The sequence below is a fragment of the Oryza glaberrima genome, chromosome 1 (assembly GCF_000147395.1).
Source record: "Oryza glaberrima chromosome 1, OglaRS2, whole genome shotgun sequence".
Lineage (NCBI taxonomy): Eukaryota > Viridiplantae > Streptophyta > Magnoliopsida > Poales > Poaceae > Oryza > Oryza glaberrima.
Genome location: NC_068326.1, coordinates 17,531,250 through 17,543,762, shown reverse-complemented (window position 1 = coordinate 17,543,762; position 12,513 = coordinate 17,531,250). Strand labels below are relative to the sequence as shown.

Here is a 12,513-nt window from a genome sequence, read left to right as displayed (position 1 = left end):
AGGGAGTCAATTAATTAGGATCTCAACCATAGGAATAAAACGATGGCTCAGATTTGCTGAAATCCATCATGTATTCATGTGGAGTTGATGCCTACTCTAGGGGATCCGAACCCGTTAAAAAACCTGCATGGGCACCCTTAGCAGAGACCCAACGGTATTAATTCTGCATGGCAAGAAATCTTAGGTGCATATCAGGAAGAAATCCTAGTGCACGCTCACGCCTTGGTAGTTGAGAAGAAAAAAATGTATGCCTTTATAAAAAGGGACCGAGGGAGTAATATTTTTCAAAAGATACATTTCAAATTCATGATATACCTAGGACAGAGGGAGTAATATTTTTCAGAAGATACATTTCAAATTCATGATCTATCTTTAATGATCAAATCCAAGATTACTCGCTACAAGACATCACAAGAATTAATTGGTGCTCTATTCTTAAGAGAAAAACATACAAACTATGAAACGACCTCAACTGATAATCTAAATTATCCTCCAAATTCTTTCATAGAGATCCCTCTTAATAACTACTCGTCAGTTAAACAAATATGAGTATGAATCGAAATGCAGTTCCCCAGTCCAACACGGATACCATCGAATTTGATCAAATCAGAATCTTTACGAGACACGACTGGCCTTTATAAGTCAAGAAAGGGTTATACGTCCTAATGTCAACATTGCAGTATCATCGTCAAGCATTCACGCTGTGGTCGACTTTTGGTTTCCCATCCCAAACAAATTCTCAAACAATTTTGGAGCCATTGGAGGAATAACCATGGGTACTGGGGCCATGAAATTTGCAATCTTCTCGTGGACATGGTATCTGAATAAACCACATAACAGTAAACAAGTTAACACAAATAGATATTGACGGACAGAGCAAGGGAAACCAATACTTCCCCGCAAAGAAAAAAAAGAGAGAAGGAAACCTATACTGTACCTTATCTTTCTGCTCTTCGAAGCACGACGATCAACCAGTTTTCTCTTTTTATGCTGCTGCTTCTTTAGAGCATAAAATGCTGACTCTGCAAATGTAGAAGAACACTTGATAGATGCTCCAGTGTTCAAAGAGAAAGATACTAGATCCTTAGAATGATTAGTGAAATATTGTTCACTGAGTAGAAGGCAACTACAAGAGGTAGCCTGTGAATTCAAGGCTACTAAAATCCCTTCAGGTGACTAGTGCAGAGCAGCATGCAGAGTTCTCCAAAGAAATATGTTGCAGAAGTGCAGCAGGTAAGATTTAACTAACCAGATGCGCCTGCATCACATGACTCAAGAAACTCCTTTAGAAGTTGTTGGTAAAATTCAGAATCGTCAACAAGTTCAGGATCACCTTCCGTATTGTTCTCCTAGGTTGACATCAAGAACACATGAGACCAGGAATAACAATAATACCATTGTTAATCATTATGATCAATGATTTAAAGCTAAAATATAGTAACAGGAATTTTAATCACAAGGGGACAAAGGACCTACTGTACAATACAATTAGAGCATTTGAATACTTCAAAGGAGAAGCAAGTAAGCTAGAACTAGAGTTAAGGGAAGAATAAATTATTGTACAAACCTCCTTATTGTTTTCATGCTCTCCCACTTCCTGCACACATATAGCAATAGTTACAAACTTATCATTAGGTACTGAAACATGACCAGTGATCATTTATAGTACTAGATGCATCTCAAGTTACCTCCCCAAATACACTGAGGGTAGATTTTCTCAAGTGCATCCTGTTAATCATCCTGCTTGGGTCTCTCATGTAACTAGTAACTTGGTCACTTATATTCTGTTACCATACAATGGAAAGAAGCAAAGATTTAGTCATGTTCACAGGAAATTAATTACAAATAGTCAGATAGGAATTCAAGCAACCTGATTAAAAGCATGCAACTTTCCCTTCAATGCAGCAGCACCGGTTGTCACTTGTGTTTTCCTCTGCCATTTATCTATCTCACTATTTCTGAACAGAGTTATCCTGTATTAAAAAGGTTGATGTTAAATTATTAATATATCACTGTACAAGTCTCTCTCTCCCCTCTTTTGTTCTGTTAAGAAAAGAAGCCTGCCTCAGTTTCCGTCAATCCCCCACCCACGCGCGCGCGCGCACACACACACCACCCAAAAAAAAAATTAGAGCCCTCATATTATTTTGTGCATCCATAGGATCAGTCATAGTTATATTATTAATTTACAATACCTTTATTTATGTTAGGTACCCCATAAGTTTGCAAACAGTTGATGCTATGTGGCAGAAACAATTTCCTTTTCCTTTCTTCGAAATTTGTAACACAATGTAAAATTCACCGATTAACAGTGATAAGTGGTCCAAACATGCCGAGAGGATAAAACCAAGACGTACTGTATGAATGAATGAATCCCTATAGAACACTACCTAAATCTAAGCACCTTATATGAGATCATCCATTAATCCACAATGGTCTAGAGAAGAATTCTGCTGATCCATTTGAAGCATATGAAAAAAAAAATACCACCATGTAGCAAACATACAGGTGTAGAACAGGACAGTTTCAATAGATAAAGCTGTAATACCATATAATATATCATAACAGATTTAAGGCATAACATCTCACAATACTTCTCATTATGGTTACAGCTAAAACAAAGACGCAAAACATACCTTTTCTGCAATTTCTGAACTTCTGACCACTCATCATCCTCTCCATTCAACTCTGAAGAATTATCTGTCATTTAGTCATGGATTAATTAGCATATATACGGTACAAAGGTACTCCAAACAATTGTATGCTAGAACCAGAAAGAACATGAATGGTACCAGTATCAGTTACATCCTTTGTAGCACGATTCCTCTCCAGCAAGGCCTGCCGGTTGTTTTCAAAGTGTTATTATACATTAGAAAAAACCTTGGGTAACTATACCGTACAACAACATTGCATTAAACTGCAAAAACAAAAGCAATCGATCAAACCTCCTGAAGCTCCATCATGGAACCAAGAGTCTGCTTCGATGAATTCAACAGATCAAGATAAGCTTGCTCTATCTCCTGATTGTGATCACAAAACATCGACCTGATGGGTTCCTGCAGTAACACAACAAAGGATCAATTTGAAATGCGATCTACAACCCCGCATTCTTTGGAAGGAAAAGAAAAACAATGAAGATAAAGCAAGAAAGAAGTTTGTTGCAACAGATAAAGAGATAAACCTTGGGCAACTTGTTTGAAGTGGAAAATGCCTTTTGCAGCAAGAATCTCATCTCGAGTGCCTTGTCCCACAACACCTTTGGAGTTCAAAGATAGATCAAATTATGGAATGCGAGCAAATCTAAGGAGAGCAGCGTATAAACATGAATATGAGTCAGCGATTGGTGATCAGAGCTAAGTGGGTGTTGGTACCTTTTGATTTTTGACCGCCTGGCCCTTCGAAACATCGTCATCTCTGTGCTGTTTCAATGTCTCCAAAATATTTCTACAAGATTTTATTTCGGTTTACAAGTTCTCTTTCAGTTAGAACAGGCAGAACAGCACAAAAGTATACAAGGGAAGGGGGGTAATTTACTGTTGATTGGTCTGGAGCGTGCGGTACTCCTTCTCGAGCTCGTTCATCTCCTCCCCCTCATCCTCGTCATCCTCCTCATTCATCTCTTCATCATCATCATCCTCTTCGTCCTCCTCCTCATCCATCTCCCGCTCCTCTTTCTCCTCCTCCTCGCTATCGTCGTCGTCGTTCTGATGACCAGGGACAAGCACAGGCAGACGATTGAAGCTCAAAAGATTGGAGCAAACAGAGAGAGAGAGAGAAGGTGGGGATAGGAGGACGAGAGAGATCGAGCTTTACGCTGGAGGAAACTTGGCGGTCGTCCTCGGAGCCGCTCCTCGCGGAGTAGAAGCTTTCCTCGGCGTCGTGGAGGTCGGAGTCGCTGTAGCCGCCGTCGGAAGAATCCCCCATAGGGGAATGGGAAGGGGAAGGGGACGCCTCTGCCTTGCGGCGCTTGGGGGCGAGGGTGGTGCCAGGCGCCATCTCCACTGGGGCGGCGCAGGCGGGGGCGGCGCAGGCAGGAGCTGGCGGACGGCGGCGAAGGCGGCGGCGTGGGCAGGGACAGGAATCCTCCGACGGTGGTGTGGTGTGGTTTCACTTCGTATCAGGTGACCATTGCATCCGACGGCCCAGTTCGCATCTTGCCTTAGCCTACGCCGTGCGGGCCCAGTTCGGCCCAACAGCACACCATGCGTCCAGCGCAGCGAGAAAAAAAACTTTGATTGGAAGGAAAAAACATTGAAATTTTTAAACGGTTATAATCCATTTTTCCCTGGATGATCCTTTTTGAAATATATAGAACTGAAAACTATTGAATCCTATGAAATTCCATCTCAATCTTATCAAAAGTTAACTACAAGTCCATCTCCTATTCACTTTATTTTTTTTTCTTGCGGTCCAATCAAATGATCATTCCTATATTTTATATTTTTGTTTTCAACTTACATTTCATTGAAATCCTATGTTTTCTATGTTTTTAAACTTATATTTTACAATGTAGTATTTACTCTTGTGTTTCAAAGGAGCCCAAGAGCAGTAGTAGCAGCAGCAAGTGCAATGTTTTTTAGGAGAGCATGTGCTTAGCTTTAGGTTTTGGAGCCAAGGAAATCGTAAAATCTATCTTGAGAGGCCTCTCGATCTGGTCTTATCACGCGACACATCTAGGGCCGTCTGATCCCACATGCTAGTGTAGTCGTCTGTTCCACATGCTAATATTGTCAAGAAGGCCAGAACAGACCGAATCGGAAGCCATGTGACGCACTTTGTTAGGCTAGAGAGTAGTTTATCCTCTATGTCTCAAGCAAATAGGAATCACTTATACTTTAAATTAAATTTTCTCTTAAACTATTTATCTAATCTATGATCCGATTATGTCGTTGTGTTCGTAACAATTAAATCTTTATAACAAGATCTTACATGATTATATTTTGATGAAAAATTATAAATTATTTTTATAATATATCTAAATTACTTTTAGATTTCACTAAATTACTTCTTAGACATATAAAAGTAATTTAGTAAAGTTTAAAAGTAATTTACATAAATTATAAAAGTAACTTAAAACAAAAAGAAAGTAACTTTATCACGACATCAAAAGTAAATCCGTTATGGAGGTAAAAACATGAGTCTATATAATTAAATTTAATCAGCACAAATTACGTCACTGACTAAAAATGATTATAAAATAAACAACTCACAATATTATGAATAATATTATGAATGTATAGATTTATTTTAATATCGTAACAAGTTACTTTACTTTTTTTAAGTTACTTATATAATATAGGTAAATTACTTTTAGGTTTTATTAAATTACTTTTATGATTAAGAAGTAATTTAATGTAATCTAAAAGTAATTTAGATATATTATAAAAGTAATTTGTATTTTTTTCATAAAAATATAGTCATGTGAGATCTTATTATAAAGATTTAATTGTTATGAACACAATTGTGTAATCAGATCATAAATCGGATGAGTAATCTAAGAGAAAATTCCATACGAAAAAAAAACATTAACTTTTGAGTATACTAGTAGCAACTAGATATAAGATTGAGGTAGCTGGTTATGACTATACAGAGAACGGTCTCGTACTAGTTCGCTTTGGTTTGGTCAAGAAATTGAAGATGAGACTAATGGAGAGCACAGTGAAGAATGAATTCGACAGGTAAATAACACTATATGTTCGTCACTTGTGATATAGGAGGTCACGATTTTTATGTTCCTATGGATGTCTAGGCCAGGCTTCAAGCATTGATGCAATGCGACAGGCTGTTAGTCGGCAAAGGCCAATGCATACCGAGTTACCGACGGCACCAGCGGCGCGGCACGGCCCAGAACGTCAACAAGACAGCACAAGCTTGAGAAAGGGTGAAAAACTGAAGCTTCACGTGTTACGCTATGCCATTCGAAACAAGCACACACAGGTAAAAACATCTAAATATTACAATGGACCATCATGCATATGCTCTAGTCTAGTTGCAGCACAGTAATGCAACAACCGCATAACAATCTACGGCAAAAGAAAAAAAAAAAAGAAAAACTGCATATTAGTCCAGCGTAAGATTACATCTCCATTTGCTACCGCTGCATAAATTTGCTACCGCTGCATAAAATTGTCAGCCTAGTCGAAGCCGGCAACTTCACCTGGCATGGGGGCAAGCTGGTTCTTCCCAAACCTCTCCTCATCAAAGAAGGTGGCACGCACCACCCGCCCGCCAAAGAAGCGCCCTTCCAGATCAATCATCGCCTTGGTTGCTTCTTCCGCCCTCTCAAACAGTATGAAGATCCTCACGGCCTCTTCGGCGGGGAAGTCCGCCTGAGTGATCTCAAATATCAGCACGCGCAACACCGTCCCGTACTTGCTACACTCTGAGGCCACTTCTTCCTCCAGCTCATCATCAACCTCACCTGGACCAACCTGCACATGTTTCACAGTCATGCACTGCATTTTGCTATTTCTTCTAGAAGCGGATGATCTACTAAACAACTTGCAGCACACTATTCAGGTTTAAGGATATCATTCCTCCATTCCAGACATAATGGCCCAAGCTACACAATGTCAGGATAGTGGAGAGTCCGAGAGTAAGCACAAACAAAACATTTCATCATCAGGTTAATCAGATTTAAACAATATTAAATAGGATCAAATTGCTCAAATATGTTTGATCAATTATTTTTGAGTAAATTTCACAAAACTACAGGTATTTTGCATAATTTATCACAAAACTACAGATTTAAGAGCTTGTTTCATAAAACTACAGATTCAGTGTCTCCGTTTATCACAAAACTACAGGTATTTTGTATAATATATCACAAAACTACAAATTTAAGAATTTGTTTCACAAAACTATAGATTTAGTGTATTCATTTAACACAGAACTGCACATTTAGTGTCTTCATTTATCACAAAACTATATATTTAGTGTCTCCATTATCATAAAACTACATTTTTTTAACAATGCTAAAACCTGTAGATTTGTGATAATGAAGACACTAAACTTGTAGTTTTGTGATAAATAAAGATATTAAATCTATAGTTCTGTGAAACAAGTTCTTAAATCTGTAGTTTTGTGATATATTGTGCAAAGTACCTGTAGTTTTGTGATAAACGAAGACACTGAATCTATAGTTTTGTGAAACAAGTTCTTAAATCTGTAGTTTTGTGATAGATCGTGCAAATTATATGTAGTTTTATGAAATTTACTCTTTTTGAATATGTAGCACACGCCATGTCAAGACTAGTAAAGTTGTACTAGTACCAACTTTATCATGTAAACCATGTTTACAGCAATGACTACTTAAATTTACCGATCACAAATCGCGGTGCTCCTTGAATAGAACTACACTTACAATTAGTTTGGACAAACAGGCTATGCTAAATATGGTTGGATTTGGAAGACAGTGGACCCCAAAAAACATACTATGCAGTTAAAACTAGACTGCATTATCTTGTTTATCCTAAGTTCTGAACTGCAGATCTGGTTTACCGAAGGAAAGGGATGCGGTCTCTCCCTGGACCAAGGGAGAGGACAGGGCAGAGAAGAAAACATCCATCGTGCAAGTTTGTTTGTAAAATTACAGTAACAATGTTCATTCTTGATTATCCTAGCTGAAATAAGTTCTACGTTTATTCTTCATGAATTACTCATGTTGTACTCATGTGCTCTATTGTCAGGGGAAACAAATCAAGCAATATAGCTCAACCAACTAAAACAGGCAACAAGTTCGCCCTGATATAGTATGACATCTATATATGCACTAGCTAAATATTCTGATATAAACAAAAAAAATCAAAACAATCGCACTTAAGAAGCCAATTATGGCACCTATACAATTACATTTAGCTAGCAATTGGTAACATCACATTACACTATTGTGAAAGAAACAATACACAAGGGTCATATGCAGAAAGGATGAAGACATCCTACACTACCTGCTGACTACACTGTAGGAATAAGAGTGGCACACAGGCAGGAGCAAAGGTGGCTGCCTGCTGAACTACCCAATCTGGAAGTAAGTTTGATGTTCATCCTAGACTACCTGCTGACTACACAGTAGGGATAATTTTGCACTCATGTGGTCTATTGTCAAAGGGGGAAATCAGGCTACAGCTCGATCAACCAAAACAGGCAGCAAGTCCCCCCCCCCCCCTCTCTCCCCTGATACCTATATATGCACTACATAAGCATTCTGATATAAACAAAAGAACACAAAGCATCAGCACTTATGAAGCCAATTATGATGCCAAGACAACTAAATTTAGCTGCAGTTAACACCACATTACACTATTGTCAAGGAGACAATATATTAAGTCATATATATGCAGAAGGATGAATATATCCTAGACTACCTGCTGTCTGCACAATAAGGAACAATAACAGTGGCACAGGCTATTAGTAGGAAAGCTGGCATCCAACCTAGCCAATCCGGACTTTGTATTTAGATGTGTGCATATAGTTCCGAGCATATAAATAAGCCAAACATATATTTTGCAATCCAAATTGTTGGAAAAGATTACCCATGCATTGCAAGTTCATTATGCGTGCAAAAACCACACACCCTGACCAAATGCAACCTCTGATAGATGCAGAGCTCTTATAATATAAAGAAGTCATGTAGAAGTATTCACCATATTACGGAGGAGCAGAACTCGTGTCGGAGGGCCATCAAAGTTGACAGATTTTGGCTTCTTTTCTTGCTTGGAGCTGTTTTCGTCCACAATTACTCCTCCTCTCCTATCAGTCTTTTTAGCCACTAGAGGCGCGGTGATTCCCTGTTCTTGCTTGCCGAGCCCCTGGCCTTCCTTCCACCCCATCCTGGCCATCATTCTCTGCGCGGCGGTCATCTGTCCGCCGGCGCCAAGGCCCAGCCCAGAGGAAGATGAGTTCCCAATAGCGAAGCCGTCTCCATGGGGAGGAGAGGAGGACGGCCTCGGCGCGGCAGAGCCGCTCATTGCGGCCCTCCTCTTCCAGGCCTCCTCGCCGGATATGTTCAGGGCGTCGCGGCCCTCCCTCTCTCTGAGCTCACGCTCCCTCTCCCTCTCCTCCTCCTCGCGCCGCCGCCGCTCGAGCTCCTTCCTGACCTCGGCCTCCTTGGCCCTCTTGAGCTTGTCCTTCCTGTAGTCCTCGTAGTCGTTGGGCCTGGCCGGGTCGTACTCCTCCATCACGGTGGACTGGACGGCGACAAGGGCAGGCTGGAAGGAGGTGGAGGTGGTGGTTTCGACGGGGAGGGTCGGCGGCGGAGGCGGTTGTGCGGCGGGGGCCTTGGGGGCGGGGCGGGAGTTTCGGAGGACGGAGGGGGGTGGGGCGAAGGTGGCGGGGGGCTTGCGGAGGGTGGGGGGCGCCATCTTGGCGGCGCTGGACCAGCCGGCGGCGGAGGGCTTGTCATCGTCGGCGGAGGACGACGGCGGCGGGAGGTCGCCGTACAATCCGCCCAGCATCTTCGCCGATTGCTATCTGCGAGGGGGGGGGGGGGTAAAACAACACGAACTAATGAAATCGAGCAGATGGATTTGTAGAAACCCTAGAAAAATTGTAAGGGGGGAAGAGAAGAGAACCCTACCGAATCCTATGGATCGAAGGAAGACGGAGCGGAGCGGATTGATCGAGGAAGACGACTATGACGACGCGAGGCGTGGCCGTGCGGCGGCGATGGGGGCGATGGGCGCCGCGAGGGGGGAGCCGCCGGTGGAGGAAGTGAGCTGGCAAGGGCAGCCGCGAGTTCTCGGCGGAGGCGAGGAGACGGCGGCAGGGATGAGGAAAAAAAAGGTTTTTTTTTCGTTTTACGCCTTTGATGATACTAATTTTATAAATCAATCCATATCGGATAGCCAAATAGGCCGCCCGGCACGGCCTAACTGGGCCTAGGTCGAGTTTAGTCGGGCCGGCACGGCCAATAAGACTCGGGTCATGCTGGGTTAGCCCGAAGGCACGATAGTCTATTTTTGCATCCTCATCTCTTTGGGTTGTGTTTTATATGGCTGGAATAAGTCTATATCATATCCCTCTTTTCCTTCGGTCATGCCTTTATATGACTACTTAAGTCTAATTTGGACCCTTCAACTATTTATCTTCCAAGCCGTGCCGGCCGGCCACTATGCCAAGACATCGGCCTAGGCACGGCCCAACTGTTGGCCCGAGCTGGCACTGGCCCGACACCAATCATGTCGTGCCATGCTTGGGCCGAGCCAAATGGTCGCACCATGGGCCGTGCCGTCAGGCCTCAGGCCTTATGACCATCTATAGATCTAGGATTGGGCCGTCCTCTCTTGTAAACATGTATTAGGTCAATTTTGACACTAAGGGTTAGTTTAGTAGAGCTCTAACTTCTAAATTTAGCTCCAGGAGTTGGGTCTAGAGTGGAGTTATGGAGCTGTCTAAACCCAACTCCACCTAGCTCTGCTCCCATTTTAGGTTGTTTAGCTGAGCTCTAGCTCTAGGATAGGTGGAGCTAGAGCTGGAGCTATGCCAAACAGGCCCTAAGGACCCGTTTGATCGAGCTCTAACTTATAAATTTAACTCCATGAATCAGATCTGGAGTAGAGTTATGGAGCAGCATAAACTCAGCTTTATATCTCTAGTTCATTATTGTAAGAGTGTTCCACCTAACTCTACTCCTATTTTAAGTTGAGCTGATACTGTTTGGCTGAATATCAACTCTAGAAGAGGTGGAGTTGGAGGTAGAATTGTGCTAAACATGCCATAAAATATAGGGAAATGCCAATTATCGGGATCCCATCCGAGATGGCAAGGACAGGATCCCGTCCAATCCCCTACCTCTTCCACCTCATAAGGTGCCTAGCTCACGCGCTTTCCAGTCAAGCACACCCCCATGCTCATCAATGTCGTGTGCTCTTGGGAGACAAACCACTGGTCGAACATGGGTAACTCAATGACGAGGCGTCGCATACTGGCATGAACTCGGGCTTGAAGTTAGTCATGATGTTCTGCAACATGCAGTGGACTATCACGCGGGCATTCTGGGCAAAGTCAAATATAAGGACTGGCATGACGGAGGTGTCGACAAAACTAAAGATCTAGTCGTGGATATCCTAGAAGTTGTGGCCAGGGTTAAAGTCGTCATAGTTAGCCTCGTCGTGACGAAGATCTTCGGGGAGGAAGGGTTAGAAGTGTTGAGGTGGTTGGATTAGGTGTCGTTGAGGCCGTCAATGTCAGGGCATCTATGGTTGAGGCATCCTAGGATGTTGTCAAAACTGCAATTCTCCATCACGACCACCACCACCACCATCTTGATTGAGGAGTGGATCTTATGCTTCCTAACGCCACCGATTCAGCCCATGGTGGTGTGGGTCTAGGCGGTGCCCAAAGACCACCAGGGCCAAGAGTAGAACCGTGGAGTAGCTGCCCTCCCTTATTTCCCTGGCGCTGTGATGGTGCTAGTGTCAAGATCCTCCTCAGCAGTGGCAGCAGCGAGGGTTTGGTGTTCGGTGAGTGGTTTGGTTGAATTGACTAAAGATTTGCTTTGCTAATGAAGATCCAATACCTAGTTGGTATTGGCTGATATTGATGGGTACCAGGTCTAGCACCGATGGGTATCGGGTGTTATTAAAGAGTATTAGTTGGTACCTTAGGGGCTCAATGCTAAGATTGTTGAGTTAGCTTATACTTCCTCCGTTTCACAATGTAAGTCATTCTAGCATTTCCCATATTCATAGTGATGTTAATGAATCTAGATAGATATATATGTCTAAATTCATTAACATCAATATGAATGTGGGAAATGCTAGAATGACTTACATTGTGAAACGGAGGGAGTACTCACAAGTATGGCACCAAGCTTAAGGACTGTCAACCTTCGCGCTAAGACATTGGGGTTTAGTGTCAAGCACGGTTACGAATATATTTACTTAAGTATAGATTTGAGATGCTCTCTTTGTAATATAGCACTGAGGGAAACCATAGAAGATTTCTTCATCAACTATCCATTTAGTGCTGCTGATCTTTCATTTTGTTTTAACTGGTCTTACAACGTTGAGCTTCACCGATTAATTCAACTACAAAGATGGTTATTTATACCATAGGAGGAAACAAGTTCTTCATGGAAATTTTTGTTGCTTTTTCTCGAATATTAGGGAATGACCTAATATCAAATAATTAGAAGGGGTGAGGCTTTGAACCCAGGTCGTCTAGGCCACCACCTTATGGAGCTAGCCGAAAGACCTGCTGCTTGGGGAATATGGAAAGCAGAGAAATGGCTTAATGGTTTAGCAAGTTTCTTCATTATTCAGGGTTGGAAATCTTATTTCAAAGAAGAATTAATTCTACATTTCCTCATGGATAAATTGTTAGCAACATATTTACCACCCTGAGAGGGCTTTGTTTTTCTTTCCCCATGCACGTATAAACCATCTTTTGATATAGTTATATCGTAGGGATTCCCCTACTGTTTCCTGGAAAAAAAATCATTAGATAAGCTAATATCATTTTCAGATATCAGACCATACTGTTTTTTACACATATTAGTGATTAATACTTTTAAGA

At 42.0% G+C, this 12,513-nt stretch overlaps 2 protein-coding genes across 2 annotated transcripts; both read right to left on the bottom strand.

Moving 5' to 3' along the window:
• Positions 1-209: 209 nt before the first annotated feature.
• On the bottom strand, positions 210-4,115 carry LOC127764241 (uncharacterized). The gene is made up of 13 exons (XM_052289096.1): positions 3,814-4,115; positions 3,535-3,704; positions 3,372-3,444; positions 3,182-3,256; positions 2,946-3,056; positions 2,793-2,838; positions 2,637-2,700; positions 1,871-1,973; positions 1,689-1,784; positions 1,568-1,597; positions 1,250-1,349; positions 938-1,022; positions 210-820 (listed from the first exon to the last, which is right to left on the bottom strand). The coding sequence occupies exons 1-13, from the start codon at positions 3,994-3,996 to the stop codon at positions 697-699; spliced, it is 1,260 nt and encodes a 419-aa protein (XP_052145056.1). The 5' UTR covers positions 3,997-4,115; the 3' UTR covers positions 210-696.
• A 1,769-nt stretch (positions 4,116-5,884) lies between these two features.
• On the bottom strand, positions 5,885-9,783 carry LOC127761996 (DNA-damage-repair/toleration protein DRT111, chloroplastic). Its single transcript, XM_052286333.1, has 3 exons — positions 9,575-9,783; positions 8,643-9,468; positions 5,885-6,431 (listed from the first exon to the last, which is right to left on the bottom strand). The coding sequence occupies exons 2-3, from the start codon at positions 9,450-9,452 to the stop codon at positions 6,135-6,137; spliced, it is 1,107 nt and encodes a 368-aa protein (XP_052142293.1). The 5' UTR covers positions 9,453-9,468; positions 9,575-9,783; the 3' UTR covers positions 5,885-6,134.
• Positions 9,784-12,513: the final 2,730 nt, after the last annotated feature.